The sequence below is a fragment of the Grampus griseus genome, assembly GCF_964374135.1.
Source record: "Grampus griseus genome assembly, chromosome: 2".
Taxonomy (NCBI): domain Eukaryota; kingdom Metazoa; phylum Chordata; class Mammalia; order Artiodactyla; family Delphinidae; genus Grampus; species Grampus griseus.
The window spans coordinates 28,456,506-28,482,001 of record NC_139018.1 but is presented as its reverse complement, the minus strand read 5'-3'; the positions used below and the strand labels follow the sequence as shown (position 1 = coordinate 28,482,001).

The window sequence follows — 25,496 nt, the reverse complement described above, 5'->3', positions numbered from 1 at the left end:
AGGAAATATAGTTTTTGAAGATTAAAATATATCATAAGCCCATACTAATACTTTAAATTCAGATGCAGGAGTACAGGATTTTTACTTAACTTTATCTGTGTCTCCTTTCTTCCTCACCAAAAACCGTGGTTCTTAATGATACCAGTATAATTGTGTATTTTCTTCAAACCTTAATACATCAATAGGCACAGAATACTAATATTAATACTACCACCAACATAAATTAGTGGATACAGTTTAAGATTTGGGGGGGGACACTTTTCCTCTTAGGATATATACTGATAGGGATCTACAATCAAATTAACAAGGTTTAAAAATGATTTGAAATAATTCCTTCCTGTGAGGATATGCCACCAACTCAACAACACATTTTGCTTTTGATTTTTAGGAGTTGCTTTATAAAGTTTAATTTAATGTACAATTATGTAACTATAATTATGTAAAATATTTATATGGTTCCAAAGTAAAATCTATCAAACATGGTATATTCTGAGAAATCTAACTTCTATCCATGTCTCCACAATATACCAGAGTATATTGTCAAAATGGATTTTTGTCAACATAGGTAAGAAATGATATTTCAGTGTACTTCAATTTGCATTTCTTTTTTTCTTTTTTTTACCTTTTAGATTTTTATTAGTAGTTCTCTCTGAAGAATCAAAAGAGTTGGCAAATTACTTTAGATTCACCAAGACTGTATATCCTTAGTATTTAGATCTTTAATGATGTACAACATAATACAAAACAAACCAAAGAGACTGATTTCTATGACTAGGTGTTATTCATTGTGTCATCCTAGGGCAAGGGCCTGGAGGGAGAGGCTGTTCTCCAGGGAGAACTGAGGGGGAGTGAGTGCTGGGTGACTAAATCACAGCCTCTTTCTTCCCCACTTGATGTGCTGGGAAGGGGCCAATGATTTCTTAAACTGACAACTGTTTTCTAGAGCAGGGGGCTCTAAAATCTGGGGTAGCAGAAGACTGTGGTCCAAACCAGGCCAAAAGAAACAGGCTGGGGCAGGGAAGTATGGTAACTGCCTGGCAGAAAAGTCAAACTCAGGGCCCCAAGGGGAAAAGGGCATTCTTTGCAGCTCAGAGACACTGCAGAACCAGTGTAACACTAAGTGACATCGTTAAAAGGGGAAAAAAACAAAACCCTGGAAGAAACTTTCAATTGCACTCAACTTGGATTAGAGGTCAGTCCACCCTTGCAGAGAAGGGAAACATCTAGCCCCAAAGTAGCACTGAGTCTGGCCCTCCCACCTCCTTCTCCCCAATTCCTTTTGGCAGATGGGCCAGGTTTCAGCTGAGGCCATACAGACCCCAGAAAGACCAGAGAAGTCTCTCTGGATGGCCAAGGTGGGAAGGACACTTCTCAGAATACAAACACTTTTACTATGGAAGGAGCCAGGACAGTTCTGGGGGCATTTGCATGCCCAAATCTTCCCCACTTTCTCCCCAGCTCAGGACCTAGGCTCATAGAGACTTGGCAAGCACAGTCTCTACACCTGACCTTCCACCCCCAAAAGAAAATCCAGAAGTGTGCCCCTTCTTCCCCACAGGTGGTCTCCTCAGGGCCTTCGGCAACGGGGGCTCCGTGGCAGGGCCTAGGCAGGGCCTGGTCTCAGCTGGCTCCCGCCCGAGCCATGAGGTCTTCCAAAGCATTGTCCTGGTTATTGTTGTATAATAGCAGAACTTCCTTAATATCTTTCAGTTCAAAGCCCATTTCCTTAAATTTGCTCATTAACTGAAGGAACTCCATCATCTTTTCCTCTAACACTGCTGCATTTCCAGAGCCTCTTCCACTTAAAGAGGGTCAAAGCCCTTCTCACAGAGCTGTCCATGTGCAAAGAGATAGTCGAGAATCTGCTCAATATTCTCTCCTTTCTTCTTCATGGCTTTCAAGACATACTCATATGAATAGCCCATGTCGATCACCGTCTCCACACATTGCCGCTCACAGCGTCTGCAGTTCAGAATAAGCCTGGGGACAGCTGGGAGTGTTGGGCACTTGTGACATTGAGGAATTAGGAGGTGTGACCGTGGGACACGTATTTGGAGGTGACGATTCTTCTGTGCACACAGACAAGACAGAGAGGGAAGGCATCTGGGAATGGTTCAGGGTTGGCGCCTCTGTGCCACTGTCCAATTTCAAAGCTGAAAGCCCAAGCGTATGATGCCCATTGAGCTCACTGGCACTGCTTTGGGTGGAAGGCTTTAGGGAATTCTGGAACGTGCCACTGCAGAGGCAGGATGTGCTGTGGAAAGTGCTTGCCATCTTGGCTGTCTTCTGACTGCTGTCATCAGAGTCAAGTTTGGGGAGGGACAGGGACTTGATATTGCTTACTGCAGGGATGGGGGGAGGGACACTTTGGAAGACAGCGACATCTTTTCACAGTTGCCCAACTGTGGTAAGGTTATAAAGCCACTGGGTTTGTGAAGAGGCTTGAAATCTAGGGTTGCCTGCTCCAGGGATGCCAGGACCTCCTCATCCTGTAACACAGACCCAGAGCCACCTCTAGGCAAGTCACTGTCCAATAACTGGGCCATAATGGGTCCACTGGTTCCTACCAGAATGTTTCTCAGCTCTTCCTTCTCATCAATAGTTTTTAACTCCAGATTATCAAACGGGTCTTCTTCACACTCAAAGTCAGCAGGATTGAAACCTGCCTTTGTGTGGGGTGGGCTGAGAACTTTCTGTCTTGTGGCACTGCTGCTGACCCGAGTCGGGGTGAGGATGCTGTTGTGCTGTAAGCTGGCAAGGATGGGATTGATAGGAGGTGGCATTGTGGCTGTACCGTGAGTCTTGGAGAAGCTCATTTTGCTGTCACCCTCTGGGCCACTCTTAGAATTCACTTTAGCTTCTGCTTCCTCAGCCTCGTGCTCTGCTTCCCACTGGGTTCCTTGGATTTTCTTAATGTCTTCAGCCCACTCAATGGTTTTCTTTTCCAAAGAGAAGCCATTCTGTACTTCTCTGACAACCTGCAAACAGTCAGGCAAGGAGAAGCCAATAGGTAGACCAACTTTAGCTGGTGTTTTGAATTTGTCTCCTATCTTAAATGGGACATCATCAAGGTCACTGAAAGTCCCATGAAAATCTGCACCCAACTTCTTAGAAGCCATTTAGAACCTGAACGCTGCCGCCGCTGTCCCAGAAGCTGAAAGGTGCTGCCACCGACCGGCCTCCCAGGCTCAGTCCCCGCTGCTCCTGACGGCCCCTAGGGAGAGCGAACACCACCACCTTCAACTCTGCCCTACCCAGGCCAGGCCGTCACCGTAGCCACCGCCAGGGCCACAGCTGCCATGTTGAAGCCCCACTTCCCTCCTCCTTCCTGCATTTCTCTTATTATGAGCTAGGTTGAGCATTTTTTCATGTGGTTGAGAGTCATTTGTATTTCTTTTGATAGCCCTTGTTCATGTTTTAATTGTGTTATTGGGCCTTTTTCTCCTCTATTTCCCTCTTTTTTTTTTTCCTTACCCTCTCCTTCTCTTCCCTTTCTCCTCCTCTCTTTTTTCTCCTTCTGTCTCCCCCTTTCCTTCCTCCTTTTCCACCTTCTTCCTTGTTTATTTATAAGAGATATTGGCCCTCCCTTTGTCTCTTAGCTTACTAACTTTAATTTAGGATCAGGGATGTTATTTATTTTTCTTACAGGTTAAAGATTTGTTCAGTCTTCTCATAGCTCTTTTATTTTTTAAAATAAATTTATTTATTTGTTTTTTATTTTTGGCTGTGTTGGATCTTCGTTGCTGCACACAGGCTTTCTCTAGTTGCGGTGAGTGGGGGCTACTCTTCATTGCAGTGCTTGGGCTTCTCATTGCGGTGGTTTCTCTTGTTGCGGAGCACAGGCTCTAGGTACATGGGCTTCAGTAGTTGCAGCACGTGGGCTCAGTATTTGTGGCTCTCCCATGCTCTAAAGCACAGGCTCAGTAGTTGTGGCACACGGGCTTAGTTGTTCCGCGGCATGTGGGATCTTCCCGGACCAGGGCTCGAACTTGTGTCCCCTGCATTGGCAGGCAGATTCTTAACCACTGCACCACCAGGGAAGTCCCTCATACCCCCTTTTAAATAAATATCTACATCTTCTATACAAGATCAGCTCACTTTAGAATTTTTTACTTATTCAAGGCACTTGGTCTCTTTTAATAAAAATTAAAACTTTATGCAAAAGCAAAAATAAAAAGGGAACAATTTCTTCAAAGATAGACAAATGGCTTAAGGCTTCATATGGAACAGGACTCTGTGTGACCTCTGTTCTTTTTCCTAACTCATTTACCTTTTTTTTTTTTTTTTGCCTACAGGAACAAAAATATACTGTGCAAATAAGTGAGCTGGAGGGACAGTTCCGTCAAAAAGCCAGAGAAATTGGCATGATTCAGACAGAGCTCAAAACAATAAAACAATTCCAGAAGAGAAAAATCCAAGTAGAGAAAGAATTAGATGATGTAAGTTTCTTTCTTTCTTCCTTTTTTTTTTTTTTTAAAGGAGATTAGAATTAGCTACTTATGTCTGAAAAGGCCTAGAAATTTACTCCTATGAGATAGTAAAGGAATCCCTTTGACATTTTAGAGATTATATGGGAGAAACAGGGAAGATATATCAGTGTAGGACTGGACGCAAAAAGTCTTGATGGTTAGACTTTTCTTTTTCTCAGCTTTGATTTCTTTGTGAATTCACCAGATCTTAGCGAATACACCCACTCACATTTATCAGCAGTTAAACCTTTGGAACTACAGATCCAGAAAAACATTAGGAGCAAAGTAGCGAAGTCCTAAAGGACAATATGTCTAGACTGATGAATGATAATTTTAGAAAAATTTAAGGCACTCTGGGTAGGGCTGGATGTGGTGAGGAAAACTGAGTACTTTCAGAAAGTTTCTCTGACCTTGCATGCTCTTTCCATTCCCTCAGTTCAGAAAATAGTTCTCTTGCATTAACGGCAATGCAATAAATGGCACAGATGAGGGCTGGGCACAAGGAGCTGAAATCAGCTTTGTGGTTTTGGGCAAATTACTTACCCTCTCTATACCTAGGTTTCCTCATCTGTAAAATGGGGGTGATAAGAGTTATTGGCTCATAGGGTTGTTGTAAGGCTTAAATGAGTTCATATATGTAAAGTGCTTAAAATAGTGTATGTCACATAGTGAGAATTAACAGTGGTGTGTAGCTCTCTGCAAAAAAAGGTCCTCATTTGTAGCATTTGCTGATTTCCTTGGTGTAAATACTTATGTTGTGGCCAATTTCAAGCTACCAATGCTTTTACAATGTGCTAGCAAAATTCCTGGTATGAGCCAGCTCTAACACGCAACTGCTGCTATTATTAGTAATAGTAACAGAAGTAGTATTGCCACCTGAGATAGCCATACACCATGTGGTATAGGGGCTAAATGTTGGTGCTTTGAAGTCATACTGCTAGAGTGTAAATACTGTCTTCACTACTTGGGTATCTTGTTAAGTTTCCTCATCTGTAACATGGGGGTGAGAACAATAGTACCAATTTCAAAGGGTCATTGTGAAGACTAAATGAAATACAGGTTTCCCTCGCTATCTGAAAGTAGTTCCTATGAAACCTTTCCTAAGCTGAAGAAGCAGTTACCATAGGACACACCTTGCTAACAGAAGCACAAAATCAAGATAAAGCACAGATGCTCACAGACGTAGTTCAAAGCTATGGCAGCTTGACGCTGCGTATAGTTCCCAGGGAAGGAGTTTAGTGGTGCCACTCCCCTCGTTGCTAAGGGTGTGCTTTGCCTCAGTAACACCGCTCGCTGCTGAACACTATTTTTTTGCTTTTCGCCTTTTTTTCATAAAAGTGAAAATCCTCTCTGGATTACTTTTGGTTAGCGAAAACAGGTACTAATGTAGATTTTTTTGTAAAAGCAGAGTGGTGTAAAGCGAACTTTCAGAAAAGCGGGGAATACGTGTAATCTGTTTTACTGTAAATGCTTAGTACTGTATGATAAAGATTACCTGCTGTTGCTGATCCTGCTATTCTTATTACTGCACATTAGACTCCTAAGAAATTGTCAGTCTTATAACCGGTAGTTTGTACCCTTTGACCAATATCTCCCCATTTCCCCCTCCCCCAGCCCAGGTAACCACCACTCTGAGTTCAACTTTTTTTTTTTGGCGGGTCCCTAGGGCTTGTGGGATCTTAGTTCCCCGACCAGGGTTTGAACCTGGGCCCTAGGCAATGAGATCTCTGAGTCCTAACCACCGGACCGCCAGGAAATTCCAAATGTGGACGTATTTTAAGTTCACCACACCACCGCAGTACAAAGTACACACTACTGCAGGAATAATCTTAAAATATCACAGTTCTGATGATGTTCTGGTCACTTCCCTCAAGAATCTTCCTTAGTAATAGACTCACAGACTTAGAGAACGAACTCATGGTTACTGGGGGGAAGGGTGGAGGGAAGGGATAGTTAGGGAGTTTGGGATTGACGTGTACACACTGCTATATTTAAAGTAAAAATAGCAACAAGGGGGGAAAAAAGAATCTTCTTTAGTAAAGAAGATTATAAACAATCTTCTCTATTGTAAACAGAATATTGTCCAGACACAGCGTGAAAATCAAGACCCTACACCTACTTTGGAACATACTATTTCCTTTTCCTACACTTTCCCATACACACCACCTTTAATCCACCCAACCCGGATATTCCCTGAAGTCTTTTCTGCCTTTCTTTGTTTACGCTGTTTCTTCTATTTGGAATATACTCCTGATAGAGCTCTGTCCATTAAAATTTTACCTATTCTTCAGAGGCTCAGCTCAAATGCGTATTCTCCATAAGGACTTCCTCAGTGTACTATTTAAAAGTAATAATTTTCTTCTTGCCATTTGTGACAATTTGGACAAAACTTGAGGGCGTTATGCTAAGTGAAATAAGTCAGAGAAAGACAAATACTGTGCAATACAATTTATATGTGGAATCTAAAAAAAGCTGAGGGACTTCTCTTGTGGTGCAGTGGTTAAGAATTCCGCCTGCCAGTGCAGGGGACACAGGTTCAAGCCCTGGTCCAGGAAGATCCCACATGCCGCGGAGCAACTAAGCCCGTGTGCCACAACTACTGAGCCTGCACACTAGAGCCCACAAGCCGCAACTGTTGAGCCCTCATGCCACAACTACTGAAGTCTGCACGCCTAGAGCCTGTGCTCTGCAACAAGAGAAGCCACCTCAATGAGAAGCCCGCACACCACAACAATGCGTAGCCCGCGCGCGCCACAACTAGAGAAAGCCCGCGCACAGCAAAGCAACGAAGACCCAACACAGCCAAAAATAAATAAAATAAAATAAATAAATTTATTAAAATAAATAAATAATTTAAAAAGCTGAACTTTGGGAATTCCCTGGTGGTCCGTGGTTAGGACTTGTTACTTTCACGGCGGTGGCGCAGCTTCAATCCCTGGTCTGTGGATCCCACAAGCAGTGTGGTGCAGCCAAAAAAAACCACGCTGAACTCAGAGTGGTTACTTGGGCTGGCGGGGGGAGGAATGGGGAGATGTTGGTCAAACGGTAAAAACTGCCAGTTATAAGACTGACAAGTTCTTAGGAAACTAATGTACAGTATGGTGATTATAACTAATAATACTGTATGACATACTTGAAAGTTGCTAAGAGAGTAGATCTTAAATGTTCTTGCTACAGAAAAAGAAATGGTAGTTTTTGTGACACGATGGAGGTGTTAGCTAATGCTATGGTAGTAATCATTTTGCAATATAGTATATCAAAGTAACACATTGTACACCTTACATTTACACAATGTTATAGATTAATTATATTTCAATTAAGCTAGAAAAAAGAGAAAAAAATTTTTAAAAGATGATTAGCAAAAAGGTAATTTTTTGTATGTTTCCATAGCATTTTGTATTTCTTTTATACCACTTAGCCCATTCTATCTTGATATTATATTTATTATTTGTCTTATCTCCCCTGCTAGATTGTAAATTTTTTGAGGCATGAACAGTACTGTGCTTTGTATTCACTGAAGGACAGGATACACAGTAATGCTCAATAAATCTATGTTAAATGCTGAGTGGGTCTTTTATTAAATGTAATTTAAGGAATATCAAGTTTTCCACTAAATGGGAAGAATCCTTCCACAAAGTGTATGTATATCAAATCATCATGATGTACACTTGAACTATCATACATTTTATTTATCTACAATTCCTCAATAAAGCTGAAAAGTTTCTAGAAAGAATATCTAGTTTTGTTTTATATGAAAATGCTGCAGAATGAATCAAGTTAAGTTCACTAACTTTTCAGGAACTTTAAAATAGCCATCCTAGCTGTAGGTATACATTCTGAATCAAAGTGAATTAGGAACTAGTTGTTAAGGAAACACTCCCATTTACCATTGCAACAAAAAGAATAAAATACCTAGGGATAAGCCTACCCAAGTAGTCAAAAGACCTGTATGCAGAAAACTATAAGACACTGATGAAAGAAATTAAAGATGATACCAACAGATGGAGAGATATACCATGTTCTTGGATTGGAAGAATCAACATTGAGAAAATGACTATACTACCCAAAGCAATCTACAGATTCAATGCAATACCTATCAAACTACCAATGGCCTTTTTCACAGAACTAGAACAAAAAATTTCACAATTTGTATGGAAACACAAAAGACCCCAAATAGCCAAAGCAATCTTGAGAAAGAAAAATGGAGCTGGAGGAATCAGGCTCCCTGACTTCAGCGTATACTACAAAGCTACAGTAATCAAGACAGTATGGTACTGGCACAAAAACAGAAATATAGATCAATGGAACAGGATAGAAAACCCAGAGATAACCCACACACATATGGTCACCTTATCTTTGATAAAGGAAGCAAGAATATACGATGGAGAAAAGGCAGCCTCTTCAATAAGTGGTGCTGGGAAAACTGGACAGCTACATGTAAAAGAATGAAATTAGAACACTTCCTAACACCATACACAAAAATAAACTCAAAATGTATTAAAGACCTAAATGTAAGGCCAGACACTATAAAACTCTTAGAGGAAAACATAGGCAGAACACTCTATGTGTTCTGCAACCAAGATCACAGCAAGATCCTTTTTGACCCACCTCCTAGAGTCATGAAAATAAAAACAAAAATAAACAAATGGTACCTAATGAAACTTAAAAGCTTTTGCACAGCAAAGGAGACCATAAACAAGATGAAAAGACAAGCTTCAGAATGGGAGAAAATATGTGCAAACGAAGCAACTGACAAAGGATTAATCTCCAAAATATACAAGCAACTCATGCAGCTCAATATCAAAAAAACAAACAACCCAATCCAAAAAAGGACAGAAGACCTAAATAGACATTTCTCCAAGGAAGATATACAGATTGCCAACAAACACATGAAAGGATGTTCAACATCACTAATCATTAGAGAAATGCAAATCAAAACTACAATGAGGTATCACCTCACACCAGTCAGAATGGCCATCATCAAAAAATCTACAAACAATAAATGCTGGAGAGGGTGTGGAGAAAAGGGAACCCTCTTGCACTGTTGGTGGGAATGTAAATTGATACAGCCACTATGGAGAACAGTATGGAGGTTCCTTAAAAAACTAAAAATAGAACTACCATACGACCCAGCAATCCCACTACTGGGCATATACCCTGAGAAAACCATAATTCAAAAAGAGTCATGTACCAAAATGTTCATTGCAGCTCTATTTACAATAGCCAGGACATGGAAGCAACCTAAGTGTCCATCAACAGATGAGTGTATAAAGAAGATGTGGCAACATATATACAATGGAATATTACTCAGCCATAAAAAGAAACGAAATTGAGTTATTTGTAGAGAGGTGGATGGACCTAGAGTCTGTCATGCAGAGTGAAGTAAGTCAGAAAGAGAAAAACAAATACTGTATGCTAACACATATATATGGAATCTAAAAAAAAAAAAAAAAAGGTTCTGATGAACCTAGGGGCAGGACAGGAATAAAGATGCAGACACAGAGGATGGACTTGAGGACACGGGGAGGGGGAAGGGTAAGCTGGGACGAAGTGAGAGAGTAACACTGATATATATACACTACCAAATGTAAAACAGATACCTAGTGGGAAGCAGCTGCATAACCCAGAGAGATCATCTCGGTGCTTTGTGAACACCTAGAGGGGTGGGATAGGGAGGGTGGGAGGGAGGCTCAAGAGGAAGGGGTTATGAGGATATGGGGATATATGTATACATATAGCTGATTCACTTTGTGATACAGCAGAAACTAACACAACATTGTAAAGCAATTGTATGTCAATAAAGATGTTAAAAGAAAAAAAACTAGTGCATATTCTTTTGGGCCTTGGTGTGATTTTTTTTAAAGAACCATGTTGCCACCTAGTGGAGAAATAAATTTCAGCCCTTTGAAAGAGGGGTGGTGGGCAGGAATAAGGAAAACTTAAAATACAAAGGCAAAAGATACTGGCTAATGGGAAAAAATAAGATGGTTATGTGGAATCCCAAATATGGAAGAATTAAGGCAGGTGTGGGGCCCATGAATTTAATAAAAGGGAGGAAAATTAATTATACTGTGCTATAGGATTCATTATACAAATTTAAAAGAGGCCAATTAAGTTTAGCTTATCAAAAGGTATTCAAAGCATAAATTTAAAGAAAAAATTATTTTCATTACCTGATTAACAAAAGGAGCATACATTGGTAGGTTGCAATTAATATTTTTTAAATAATTTGTTTTAGTCTTTCTTCTTTTGACAAAGTGATAATACCCATTTCAGCAAATTTAGCTGATAAGAGAAAATGAAAAACCCTCCCCTCACAACTATATTACTTAAAGATAACCACTGTTAATATTTTGGTATATTGTCTTTAGTTTTTCCACCTCTGCTATGTATAAATATATTTTAAAGTATCTACAATATATGCTATTTTTACAAAAATGAGGTTATGGTGTACAAATTGTTTGTTAACCTGATTTTTTCACTTTACATATTGTGAACATTTTTCAATGCCATTATGTATTTTTCTATAAAACCTTTTGACTACATGCATGGAATTTCATTGGGTAGATATATCATGATTTACTAATCGGTCCCTTGTTGTTGGACATTTGGACTTTCCTCTAATTTTTCACTATTATAAACTGAGGAACATCTAAGTACCAAAGTATTTTTCTATATTTTTAATTAGTTTTTAGGATAACTTCCTAGAAGTTATAGTGAAATTTATAGGTTAAATTAGAACGTGAACTTTTAAGGTTTTTCATATGCATTGCCTAATTATCTTTCAAAAGATTTATTTATTAATTTATAGATTTTTGGGGACCCCAATGGCAATTGAAAGGTCCACCCCCCCATCCCACTGGCATGGTAGACATTTCCACAAATTTATATATTGACATTAATTTTGAAAGTCTTTGACAATATGAGGCCATTTTTTTAAATTGTCTAAAAATACAGGAAGAAAGAAGAACATCTGAAATCATATGATATGGATCAAATGGAGATTTAATACTGTTAGGACAGAGATCACAGGAAGGAAAATTGTGAAGTATAAGGGAGGACAATATTAGACATAAAATAACTAACCTCTGTATTAAATGGTTACTATTCTAAGTATTTTGTGTGTATTATTTGTTATTTAATCTTTGTCACACCTCTATGAGAATAGCTACTATTATTATCCTCTTTTTACCCTGGAGATTTGAGACTTAGAGAAGATAAGTGATTTGCCCAAACAGCTGGTAAGTCAGAGAGGTAACAGTTGAACTCTGGTCTGTGTGATGGAAAGCTCTTCTCTACTGCCTTTTTTTGTGGCATGAATATTAGATTGAGTGTGCCGATTTCAATCTGATTGGTTCTTGCCAGTATATATAGCCTTCAGGATCATAGCTTTAAGTTAGCTCAATTCTCTTTGCCTGGAAGAATTTTATGTCCTTTTTATTCTATGTAGTTTTAGAGGATAGAAGGATCTGTCTATGGGAATCACAGGGAGATACTTTTTAGATTGATACTAGGAAGAATTTTCTAAAAATGGGAACTCTTAAAAGGGCAGCCTAGTGAATTAATAGGATTTGATTAGTGATACTTCTGTCTCTAGATATTTTTCTCATAGAAGAGATTCCTATATTAAGTGGGAGATTTGTATAGTCTGACTCCTAAGATTCCTGGTAATTCTAAAATATTATGATTCTGTAAGTCCACATGTTTAAAATGAAGATATTTGGGGGGGGAAATGAATATGATAATAACTTATCTGAATGTTCTGAAAACTGTTATTCATGAAAAGCTTTTTAGAAACTCAATACTGATCTTGTAAATCTATAGACGATTATGAGAAGTATGGTACTCAGAGGGAGGGCATGGAGTTCTTCTGTGTGTTCAGGATTAAGAGGTAATGTATAACAGAAAATATTTCCTGACTGAGAATTTTCCAGGAATATGCCCCAATCCACCCCATTTCCTACTGACCATTCTGTTTTTCGTTATTTTAATTTTAGCTGAAGGAGAACTTAAGGAACATAGAGCAGAAACATCAGGAGACTCTTAGGAGATTGGAAGGCAGGTTTTTGGAAGAAAAGGTACAGCATATTTGCATTAATAAATAAATATATTGTGTACTAGAACGACGTAAGTATATTTATATGTATTCTGAGACATCAAGTTTTCATTTGGTATCTTATTAGAAGATTATCTTTTCCCCCCCTCTTAGTTAGAGATTCTTGAAATCCTCAAGAGAGATTGTCATCTGACCAAGGCTTCAGGACACATCCCCCACCCCAGCTTGTTGTCTCCTGGTGGAACTAAAGCTCCATGTACCACTTTTTATAGGGGAGATGGGATTAGAGAGGTTGCTCTGATACACGTGAGGGTCTTCCCTTAGTCAAGCCAAATAAGGATATTAGTAAAAGGGGCTCAGGACTTCCCTGGTGGCACAGTGGTGTAGAATCCGCCTGCCAGTGCAGGGGACACGGGTTCGAGCCCTGGTCCGGGAAGATCCCACATGCCATGGAGCAACTAAGCCTGTGCGCCACAACTACTGAGCCTGCGCTCTAAAGCCCGTGAGCCACAACTACTGAAGCCTGTGCGCCTAGAGCCCGTGCTCCGCAACAAGAGAAGCCACCGCAGTAAGAAGCCTGCACACTGCAACAAAGAGTAGCCCCTGTGTGCGCAGCAACGAAGACCCAAAGCAGCCATAAATAAATAAATAAATAAATAAAAAGGGGGCTCAAAAATGTTCCTTAGCACATCACAGACTTCCACATTTCTCTGTGCTTCTAAAGTTAATTCTCAGAGTCCCCCTGGTTTTTCTTTAATTCTTTTAATATTTTCTTTAATTTTTCATCCTTAGGAAAGGAATACATTTTTTCACAAATTGGTGGGAATGTAAGGAAGTGAGGGTGAGGCAAATAAGTACTCGTATCAGGTTTATATAAAAGGATTTGCTTTCAAAAGTGGCTCTAGGTTTCCAGTTTGTGTATTGAATAACCTGGGAGTGGGGCAGGAGCAGTATCTAGACGCTTTCCCTCTCAGGCACTTCCTGGCACTGTTAGGAATGGAAGTGCTCAGGAATGGGCTGCTCTCAGCTGCCTCTTTCCTCACTCCACCCTACACTTGATCTCTCTCCTACTTGGTGTAACATTCCACAAACAAATGTTAGAAGTGCTTGGTCAGTTTACAGATTACTTGAATGACAGTGCTTATATAAATAGGATTTTTATGTCTGGAAGTAGGTGGCTGCTGGCCTTTCCCTCATAATTGCAAGATGGTTAATGCAGCTCTGAGAGTCATCTCTCTTAGGGCGGGAAGAAGGGAGGCTCCATCTGTATCTGTCCCTTTTATCTGGAAACCGTGAAACTTTCCCCAGAAGCTCCTAGCAGATTTCTTCTTACATCTCTCTGATTGTCCAGAACCATGTTATAATGGACGCCAGGGAAAAGGGGTGTTTTGTTTCTCCAGCCACTGGTGGAAGCTGGGAAGGAAAAAGGAGGATGGGAAGGAGTGTTGGGTTGTCCAGCCACAGCAGTGTCTGCCTTACCATGTGAGGTACAGACTTCATGGTTAGATACAAACTCCTATACTGGTTTGAGCCCCAGTGCTGCTGGTCCATGGCAGTGGGCTTTCTAGTAAGCCCTGTTCATTTATCTCATACCTCAGCATGTTCCACCTGATCATATAAAGGACTTCCCTCAGGTTATTAGTATTTTGTTGTGTTTTCCCATTTAATCCTTTCTGTTCCTTGAACCACCTGCATATTTTTGTACTTGCTATTCTCTCTTCCTGAAATGTTCTTATTGCAGTTCTGGCTTATTCGCATTCTTCAGAGCTCAAATGTCATCCCCTCAAAGAGATAATCCCTAAACCCAATCTAAAATTACCTCCCTCAGTTACTATTTCATTACCCCATTTATTTCATTTATAGCATTTATCACAGTCTATTAATTCTCTTATTTGTTTACTTGCTGGGAGGCTGTATAGCATCAAATTGCCTGCGTTTGAATCCCTGCTCTGCCATTTACTAGCTGTATGATTTTGGACAAGTCACTAACCTTTCTCTCAGTTTCTTCAATCCTTGTCTTTGGGGACAATAATAGTATCTAATTCATAGGTATCTAATTACATTGTTGTGAGAAGTAAATAATACATGTGTAGAACCATGCCTGGCACATAGTAAATGCTCAATGCATTTTAATTATTATTATTGTTTGGATCTCATCCTAGAATATAAGCTCCATGAGAACAGGAGCCTTATCTGTTATGTTCACCACAGCATCTCTAGTATCTAAAAAATCTGGTACACTATTAGTACTCAATAGGAATTTGTTAAATGAATGAATAAATGATTCTCATCACATTGTATTTAACAGAAATTTCTCCCAGCTCTGCTTTCCAGGTCTGATGTGGAATTTTTTTCTATTTATATGTCATTTTGCTTTTTTAATGGTGAAATTGGGAAGTACCCTAAAGTCCCTGTGTTCACACTATCCTCTTTGCTGGCTCCTCCATTGATACTTGGAGCACTTCACATCAGGTCATGTGGACAGGAGTATTTTATTTGACATTATAAAATAAATACTTAACTTTTTCTGTGTAAAATTTGTTGTTAGAAATATAACTGTATTAAAACAGCCTATTTTCTTTTTTAGTACCGACTAGAAAAAGAGGCTGAGAAGAAGATAATAATGCTGGCAGACAGAGCCCACCATGAAGCTGTTGTGTAGGAGATCGCTGCCTCTTTTTTCTTTCTAATAGCCTCTCTTACCTCTTTGCTAGTCTTTTTTGTTCTTATCATGTTTTCTACCCCCTTCTCTCTTGGTCTGCTTTCTTCAAATTTTCTGGTTTACTTTCCTTCGCTGTTTCTTTCTCTCTGTGTACCCACCCCTTTTCCATCCACCCTTTTTGTAGCAGCATAGTGTGGAGAAAAGAATCTGGGCTTCGAAGTTACACTTTGGTTCTCAACATGTATACTAACTGACTGTAAGAAGATTTCTTAACTTTTTTGAAATTAAATTTCTCCATCTAAAAATGGTGTTAATAATGGCAACTGTGCACAGTTTTCATGAGGTATATTAGTGAAAGTAACACTAAACTGCACTGTGTTAATAAACTAAGTCTCAATGGTTTATTTCTAATCTAATGTGGGTCTGACAGCTCTACTCCAGGGGTGATTCAGGAACCTGGGCTGCTTCCATCTTGTTCTTCATGTCCAGTCACATGTACAAAGAGAGAGCATGGGAAACTCATACCTGCCCTTAATTGCCTTGGACTGGAAGTAACACGTCCCTTTTTACTTTCCTGTTGGTGAGAACTTAGTTCTCAAGATCCCCACCTAACTATTGAGTACCCACCATAAGCTAAATAAGTGCTGGTCATTATTATTTTTTTAAATTATTGATTTTAATTTTTTTTTTGGTTGCCCCGTGCAGCTTGCGGGATCTTAGTTCCCTGAACAGGGATTGAACCCGGGTGGGCCACATCAGTGAAATTGCCGAGTCCTAACCACTGGACCACCAGGGAATTCCGGATGATCATTATTATTAATGTTAGGGGATTTAGCAGTCATTGTTCTAGTTTGGTAATATTTAAAACTTAGGTCTGTGTTTTGGGATCTTATATCTATCTATTTCAGGCAATTGAACAATGCTGGAAGAGCTGTTTTTAAAGAGAATATTTATCTCCAGAAAGCTCTCGCATACCACCTGAAGGAAGCTGATGCTCTACAAAAAAACTCTCAGAAGTTGCAAGAGACTCAGACTTCCCTTTTACAGCAAAAGGTTCATTTCGATTTTGTTTCCTTTTTTTGTAAAGATTGGGTTGGTGAATACTAAGACTTGAGTATAGTAGTGATACATAAGGGCAATAGGACAATTTTTCTTCTGTCTGGATGGTGTATTTTTCTTATCTGAAAAGTTAATTACTGAATGACTTATAAGAAACTTTAGACTTGGCTTTATAAAGAATACATCCGAAACATAAATATAACCCCTGTCCTCTACTACCTTAGTATTCATTTTACTTTGCTTAGAGTTGGTCTCTGAATCACTTAGGAACTGTGACAACTGTGACAACAATGGTTTCCCCATGTAAGGTGTATTCTCTCCCTAAAGGAAGTCTGGAGGTAAGCAATCCAGAGCTGGAATGGTAGTGCTACAAATTCGGCAGACACTCGGGCTCCTCAACTTTGTTCTGCAACACATGGCTTATCTCCTCAGAGTCACCTCATGGCCCCCAGCAGCTGCTGGAGCTCTAACAACAGGGCGGAAGAAGGACAAGAAGGAAAACAGCATGCCCCTCCCTTTAGAGCTCTTCCTGGAAGTCCTATACAAATTTCTACTCGCAGCTCTTCCATCAGAGCTTAGTCATGTGGCTTTGCTGAACACAAGGGAAACTGGGAATTTTCAGCTGGGCTTACTACCTTTCTGAATAAAATTGGGGTTTTATTACGAAGGAAGAAATGGAAAATGGACACTAGGATAGGCAACTAGCAGACTGCCACAGTTTGCAGTATATAGTTGTTAAATTACTGTTTTACTGTACAGTCTTACTGATTTTGGAATATTTTTTTGATAATATAAAATATTGAACTTTTCATAATTTTAGAGGAAGGAGAGTTTCTTAATTAGTAAAATCTGTGGCCTTCCTGAGTCCAGACAGGGACTCTTGATGTTTCTTACTCTTTATGCACTGAATACCAAAATATCACCATTGCAACCTGGCCTCAAACTCAAATCTCATGAAGTAATGGATATTAGTGAGGAACTTTTAAGTTTTGAAATTAATTAAAAAAAAAAATCTCTCACCTCTCTCATCTTTCTGTTTTAGGAAATCAATGATCTGTTGGTTAAGGAAAAGATAATGCAGCTTACCCAGCAGAAATTACAAATCCAAACTCTTCAGAAGAAGGTAGTAAGCTTGGAGACTACCCTGAGTTGTATGACCAAAGAGTTTGAGACTGAAGTTTTAAAACTGCAGCAGCAGGCAATGGTAAAGAACCAAGCGGGTCAGATTGAAATTTTCAAGCTGCAGCATCTTCTTCAGATGAAGGACAAGGAAATGAATCGAGTAAAGAAGCTGGCCAAGAACATACTAGATGAAAGAACAGAAGTGGAAAGATTCTTTTTAGATGCTCTACACCAAGTAAAGCAACAGATCCTATTTAGCAGAAAGCGTTATAAACAGGTAGCACAAGCTGCTTTCAATTTTAAAATGAGAGAGGCATGTGCAGGAAGAACAGAATATCCCAAAATCCGAACATTTGATGGCAGAGAGCACAGCACCAACAGTGTGAATCAGGATCTTATGGAGGCCGATAAATGGTACTAATAATGCTTTAATATTTTGCCTTTGTACTGCTCTTCTTGTGCCCTTTAGAGAAATAAAAACCCTGAAAAGTTCAGTTTGGTAATATCTAAGTATTGACTAGATTACTCAGTAAGTTACTTGAGGAGAGGAACTGTCTTACTCATCTTTGTAACCCCTATGCTTAGCATACTGTGTGGGGCTTAGTAGGTATTCTTAGTAGATGTCCCCCCTTTTTTGTGTGACAGAGACTTGTTAAAGGGATTATTCGTTCCATTTTGAATATCATTGTAATATTTTTTAACATGTTCCTTTATTTTGTTTCCTATAAATTTCTTATAAAGGTTTGATTAGATTCAGGTTAAACATTTTTGATAAACATGCTTTTCACAAATATTTTGTAATGTTCCCTTTACTATTCTGAGATGAAATTCATAGGTAATATCTAATCAAACCTATAATTTAAAAAATCAATATAACAATTCTTTGCAGCAACTCTTTGTTGTACGGAACTGTCCTATGGATTGGAGGACACCCAGTAGTGCCCCCTCCATCATTGTATTAACCAAAAGTCCCCACAAGGCTTTAAAATACACTAGAGATCTACTGCCACCACGATAAAAGTAGTAGAATGATTGAGACATTTGTAGACTATATACAATTGTTGTTTCCTGTTAGCATTTTAATCTGAATACTTTCCTCCCTATAAACCATGGATTAAATTATAGTGCATTTTACAGATTATTCTGAAAAAATTGTTTTATATCTCAACACGATTAGATTCTTCAAAGGTCTTAAGAAACTTAAAACGACTCCCTACTACTATGACTTAACATCTTATTGAGAGGGCTTCCAAATGTGTTTTCTGTTTTACATTATTTTTTAATAGGCTAATATGTAGGTTCTTTTAAATTGTATAGCTGTTGGGAAGGTTGGACATGGTCAATGACTCTTCTTCAAAAATGTCCATACTATAGTTTTTTTACCTTCTTGCCACATTCAGAAGTCTGTTAATAACACTATTACTATTATTCTATTATAATAATAGTTATTATGATGACTATTACCAAGAGATTCACTTTATTTATTTATTTTTAATTTTTTTTTTTTTTTTTTTTTTTTTTTTTTTTTGCGTTACATGGGCCTCTCACTGCCGTGGCCTCTCCTGTTGCGGAGCATGGCTCCGGACGCGCAGGCTCAGCGGCCATGGCTCACGGGCATAGCCGCTCTGCGGCATGTGGGATCCTCCCGGACCGGGGCACGAACCCGCGTCCCCTGCATCGGCAGGCGGACTCCCAACCACTGCGCCACCAGGGAAGCCCCACTTTATTTTTTTATTTAATAAGTCAAGCAAGTTGAGTCCCCACCATACAGAAGGCAGTTTCTTTTACATTTTTTAAATCTATTGTATATTAAGTGGTATATAACTTTTCAGAAGAAGGTGCATAAAATGATTCTCCACATTGTTGTTGCAGAAACTGGACACTTCCCTATTCTGCCTCATGAGCAACTTATCACTTTAATCCTAGTGTTCAATAGGATTTCTGCCAGGAAGGCAGAAATTGTAGTTAAAATATTACATTATCTGCCTAAGAGGCAGATTAGGGAAGGACAATTAAAGTATATGGTGATTATAAGGCAAAACCTAAACTTAAAACTAACCCCAACTGACATATATGAAAAATATTTCTTACATTTTACATCAATACTCTAGCTACATGTCAGCCAACTTTTGTAAATAGCCAAGTAGACTACGAATCCTTTGGAGAAGTTATGGTATAGATAAATACCTTCCTGGAAGGCTCAGCTGCCTCTTAAGCAGATAATGATACATACAAAGACAAAACGTACAAGAAAAAAACAGTTGTTTGATGAAATTATTTGGAGGTAAGAAATAGACTAGACAAGTTACATGTTCTTTTATATATTTACCTCTTATCACTCTATTTTCATAGCAAAATATCTAATACTAAAGACTTGCTAAAAAGGAATTTATCGATAATTTCACCAAACAACTGTCTTTTTTCTTGTACCTTGTGTCTTTGTATTATCTGGATACATGATACTGCATTACAACTTTCTTTTTTGCTTATTTGCTTAATGTTTGAGCACAGATTTTGTTCATGTTGTTATAGTTTTTCTTATTTTCAGTTTAATGACTACATAACACTTCAAATTGGCTACCATGTTAATGTGCTTTTCAAATTTATGATTTTGTAATGGACATGGTTTGCCTTGTAGTCATTCCATTTGGAAACCTCATAATATTCAGTTATGATTTAGAAATTTTCTCATGTTTACATATTTTATATTTTTTAAAAAGAAGAGATGCTTACTTTGACCATTTATTTTTCATTTTTTTCTTTGAAATTCTTTAGGACAGATATTCAAGGAAATATGGACATTGGAGATTTGACCTGGGAGCAGAAAGAGAAAGTCTTGAGGTTGCTCTTTGCAAAAATGAATGGCTTTGTTCCTAGGTAACTCCCTATTTCAGTAGTGAAATACCAATTTGCTATCAAACCTAGAGGCCATATAGGAAAAGTGAACATATTCTTACTTAGAATTAAGGGAATGGGAAAGGACCAGAAAATATCAATATAAAAGGGTCATACTGCTTAGCTACTGCAACTCCCAGAGATAAAGAATGGGAGATGTGTAAGTGAGCACAAAAATGAAAGAGTTATTAGAGTTAAAGGGGAAAGAAAATCGATCAATCTTAGGTGTTTAAGGTAATGCTTCCTGAGAAGGTATAACATTGTTCAGCTGAATGAGTGGTAACTAAAGAGAAGCATAACAATTGTTAAGATTTTATTGGTCTGCAAAGATAAGTAAATTATTTTAAAGCTGATTATTAATCAAGGGGATCTCTAATACCAAGAAAAAGACCTGGAAAGGAAAACAGAAATCCACAGGTACTCCAAATAATTATTTTTAATGATTAGTTTCACTCTCTTCATTATGTTTTATCAGTGACTATAACCCTGGTTATAGTCACTTTATAGTAACTATAAAGTGCCTAAAATAAATCAACCACTTACTGATTGCTTGTTAAATGCTTGGCACCATTGTATTGTGGGGATTCAAAAGAATCAAGGGACGTTGCCTTTGATCTCAAAGAGCTTACTATTTGGTTGCCCAAACAAAACCAAGCATAACAAGGAAAAAAATTAGGTGGCACAATAAAGTAAAGATGGAATTCAGACAATGCGTCAGTGGGCTAGAGTAGTCAGGGAAGATTGAAAGAGGGTGACCCTGTGGGGTGCCTTGTAGGATAGTGGTAGAGCAGGGAGGGCACATCAGGCAAGGGGTAGACAGCCTAAGAAAAAGCCCAGAGTTAGGAATGGGTGTAGGGTACTTAGGCAACATTGAGGAGAAACTGCCTGTCTTGAGGAAATTTGGTGATGCTAGAGAGTAATTACTAATTAGAAATAAGGTTTAACCTATAGATTGAGTTATGATGAGCCTTAAAAACCATGCAGAAAATCCTGAACTTTTGTAGATTCTAGAGTACTGTAACATAGTTTTCTTCTCTGCCTTAAAGGAATACAAAGAGCAAGAAGCCAGACTCATACTCTCTCACTGGAAGGGTTCACAGGTCATTGTTCTCAGAGCCGACCTTAACGTAACACAGTGACATGTATGACGGATTGGAGGACAGAAATAGAGTTGGGACCAACAGAAGCTGCTGCCCTGCTCTGGGCACGCAGCAGTGAGGGGTTTAGGCAGGAGTAAGGGCAGTCGGAATAAAGGGGAGAAACAGAGAAAGTAAGGAAGGAGAAACAGGACTTGGTGATAAAGGACAAAAGGAATAAAGAAAAGGAGTAAATGTTTAAGACTTTTAGCTTAAGACATGAAGGAATGGTGGTATGAAAGGCAAATGAAAAATCTGGAAAGCCAGCGTGAGGGAAATGTTTAAATTTTATTTAATCCATCCGTTAATTCATTTAACATATACATACTGAGTGCCAACTATTTACTGAAGATATAGTGTTGAGCAAATAAAGACATCATGCTTGATTTCAGGGAGTTTTTGGTCTACATGGAAGAAAAACATTGTTCAAATCATCACACAAATAAAAAATACAACTATGACATAGGTTCAAAGGAGTGGTATACAGTGGTAAGAGAGCCTAGATTAGGGGAATCTGACCTAATTGAGGAGATCAGGAAAGTCTCTGAGGAAGCAGAAGCTTGAGCTGATCTCTAAAGGTAAGTAGGAACAAAATGGGGTGGAAAAAACATTCTAGGCAGAAGAAATACAAGTAGTATTTTCAGTGCTGAACTGGAGATGTGGCAACATATTGGAGTTAAAACCACTTAAGGCATTTGCAAAGAGTGATTGGAGTACACATGAGAGTTTAGGAAGGGAGATTTGAGCATGTTTAGTGAAAATTGGTACTTGAGTTTAGGAAAGTGGATGAAGATACAGGAATAAAGGGGCTGAGACTAGAACCTTTAGGAATAACCACAATGAAAATAAACAGGAGAGGGCTTCCCTGGTGGCACAGTGGTTGAGAGTCCGCCTGCCGATGCAGGGGGCACGGGTTCGTGCCCCGGTCCGGGAAGATCCCACATGCCGCAGAGCGGCTATGCCCGTGAGCCATGGCCGCTGAGCCTGCGTGTCTGGAGCCTGTGCTCCGCAGCGGGAGAGGCCACAACAGTGAGAGGCCCGCGTACCGCAAAAAAAAAAAAAAAAAGATAAAAAATAAACAGGAGAATAAAAAAAGAGTACAACCAAAAGAGAAGAGTTTAAAGAATTATAAGCTGAATGGAAGATGGAGGATTTTGAAATGGCTTTTGCATCTCTGGTAGACTTTCAAAGAGTTTAATTGAAGAGGTAGGGGTAGAATCCAGACTGTAGGCACTGAATGTCTGTCTCATTGTGAGTTGATACTTCTGTACCCCAGGAAATACAGCCAGAGTACCAGGCCTCAAGTTCCACACTGTGTTATTTTCAACACTTGGATAAACAAAGGAATTTGAGTGAAATCTTTCACACCAAATCAGTGAACTTGAACTGGCCACAATGGGATGATGCCTAAGCCTGTTGGATGAAAAAAAGATAAGATAGGAATAGGATGATGAAATGAGAAAGCTCAAACCAGCGGGGGAGGAATTAGATGATAAAAGGTCTTCCAAGGCAAGTGGAGTAATTAGGAAGTTGGTAAGAGTTCACAGTTGGTTGTATATGATTGTGAATCCAACAATACAATAGTTTTCTTTGTGATTGAATTAACTCAAAGGAGTATAACCAATAAACTGCACTCTTTAGTGCATCAACAATCACTCTGGCTATATCTCAGGCACTAGAGGTATCTAAGGTACATTTTTTTCATGCATTATTTTTGGACTATTTAATATAGCCAGATTTTGAATGGGGTTATGCTGCTTTCATATGCACCTAATTGAGGACAAGTTTTAGGAGTGGGGTATGTCTTTATCTGCTGGCAAATCAACCTACTATACTTTTTGTAACTCTGTTAATCTCACTTTCAAATTAGAATATTGAATGAATGATGTTGATTTCCTGGTTTTGTTTTTTTTTAGATTGAAAGCAGATTTATTCAGGGTGATACACACTCAATAGACAGAATGTGAGTCATCTCAAAGGGCAAGAGGGCCTATTTTTCTGTTCTTAAACTAGAATTTCCAAAGTATAAGAAAAAATTTTCATACTGGGTCTATCTAAATTGGTTAACTTTCCTGTGTTTTGAGATTCTTTTTGTGGGAAGGGAATTTTTTGGCCTTGCTTTTGGTCAGTACTCTGGTTCAACCTTGCCCATCACCATTTATAGCTGTTTATTATTATTATTATTAATTTTTTGCCTGCATTGGGTCTTCGTTGCTGTGCGTGGGCTTTCTCTAGTTGTGGTGAGCAGAGGCTACTCTTCGTTGCAGTGTGCAGGCCTCTCATTGTGGTGGCTTCTCTTGTTGTGCAGCACAGGCTCTAGGCGCGTGGGCTTCAGTAGTTGTGGCACGTGGGCTCAGTAGCTGTGGCACACGGGCTTAGTTGCTCTGCGGCACGTGGGATCTTCCTGGACCAGGGCTCGAACCCGTGTCCCCTGCGTTGGCAGGCTGATTCTTAACCACTGTGCCACCAGGGAAGCCCTTAATAGCTATTTTATGAGTATCATCATGATTATATTCATAAATATTTCCATTTCTTAAGTTCAACATGTCTCAACTTTAAGAGAATGTAAGTTTAAATTAACTTGCCTAATATTATACTGCCTCTATGTGTGTATGAAAGCTCATTTTTGAAAATAAGAAGCCCATCCAACTGAAGCATTTCCCTTTAGCAGTTTTATATTTATTTATTTTTTAAATTTCTATTTACTTATTTATTTTTGGCTGCGTTGGGTCTTTGTTGCTGCATGCTGGCTTTCTCTAGCTATGGTGAGCGGGGGCTACTCTTTGTTGTGGTGCACGGGCTTCTCCTTGCAGTGACTTCTCTTGTTGCAGAGCACGGGCTTCAGTAGTTGTGGCATGTGAGCTCAGTAGTTGTGGCACGCGGCTCTAGAGCGCAGGCTCAGTAGTTGTGGCCATGGGCTTCACTGCTCCGCGGCATGTGGGATCTTCCCAGACCAGGGATCGAACCCGTGTCCCTTGCATTGGCAGGTGGATTCTTATCCACTCTGCCACCAGGGAAGTCCTATATTTATTTATTTATTATTATTATTATTTTTTTCCTTTAGCAGTTTTAAAGTGTAGTTGAAATACAGGGCATGTGGAGACACTGCCTCATTGTTAACTTATACCCACTACAGGAAATACGGCCAGAGTTCTAGACGTCCAGTTCCAGACTATATTGGTCCTGATGATGAAACAACAAAGGAGTTTGGGTAAGCTCTCTTGACAAAGCAATGAACATGAGCCTGATCACAATGGTGGTTGTAGACATCTTATACATACTAGAATTGAGTGAGAATAACATAACAAGTATATTATTGTTCTGAACCAAGTTCCGTGTGTGTGGTTGTTGACAAGTCTTACTTTGTCATTATTGTAGGGATGAAAGTAAGCTTCAAGATCACATCTTCATCACCCAGCAAGTGCCAATCTTAGACTCTACTGGTGAACTGGTGATACCCAATATTCAGAAAGGATCACAAGAGTCTGATATAGTAAGGAGTCTGTAATCTAACCAAACAATATACATAATTGTTCCCCTTCCTCATGCAGCTTCCTCTAAGTCACAGTTCTTTTCTCTACTAGTTGGGAGCTCTCAGGGATCACTGAAATGAGTAATAACATTAGTGTGAGATTGTGGACATTTTAATAAACAATATCCACACTAAGGAAGACATATATTTAATGCAAATGCATATTTGTGCCTCTTTTAGTGTGGAAAACCTATAAATTGCCTTTTGAAATATATAGCCCAGTTAAAATATGTACTATCCTTTATGTAAGAATAAACATAGTGACCATGTAACTGTTGGCTTTGGACAGAGGTGGGAAGTCTGGGTCACTATAAGCTAGCGGACAAAGGCATTATAAGGAAGTACGGTACCATTAAAAAAAAAAAAAAGCCAGGTTTTCTTTTTAAGAGCTTTTTACTTGTAATTTGTTGTACATAATCAATTAGTACAATGTAAAATGTGAGAAATTTCCAGTGAGGCCACATCAGAGCAAAAAGAAAATACTGAATTTTTTAGCAGCTACTAGCATGAACACAACTGTACAGATTTTTTCCATCTAAGAAATTAGAAACTTTTCTGAGTAGCA

The 25,496-nt window shown here is 39.0% G+C and overlaps 1 protein-coding gene and 1 pseudogene across 3 annotated transcripts in view; one reads left to right on the top strand and one right to left on the bottom strand.

Annotated features, from left to right (window-relative positions):
• BBOF1 (basal body orientation factor 1) overlaps nt 1–25,395 on the top strand; it is a gene marked incomplete at its 5' end in the record, with an annotated part of 34,367 nt that extends 8,972 nt beyond the window's left edge. For both annotated transcript variants that reach the window (XM_082648268.1, XM_082648269.1), the window contains 8 exons: nt 4,296–4,439; nt 12,467–12,547; nt 15,113–15,183; nt 16,096–16,240; nt 17,289–17,782; nt 20,144–20,245; nt 24,536–24,610; nt 24,778–25,395. In XM_082648268.1, coding sequence (XP_082504394.1) covers nt 4,296–4,439; nt 12,467–12,547; nt 15,113–15,183; nt 16,096–16,240; nt 17,289–17,782; nt 20,144–20,245; nt 24,536–24,610; nt 24,778–24,907 — 1,242 coding nt within the window. In that variant the 3' untranslated portion in view covers nt 24,908–25,395. The remainder of the gene's footprint in view (nt 1–4,295; nt 4,440–12,466; nt 12,548–15,112; nt 15,184–16,095; nt 16,241–17,288; nt 17,783–20,143; nt 20,246–24,535; nt 24,611–24,777) is intronic.
• LOC309818534 (ubiquitin-associated protein 1-like) lies at nt 1,621–3,313 on the bottom strand (annotated as a pseudogene). Its single transcript has one exon. The product of its transcript is annotated as a ubiquitin-associated protein 1-like (transcript).
• Nucleotides 25,396–25,496: the final 101 nt, after the last annotated feature.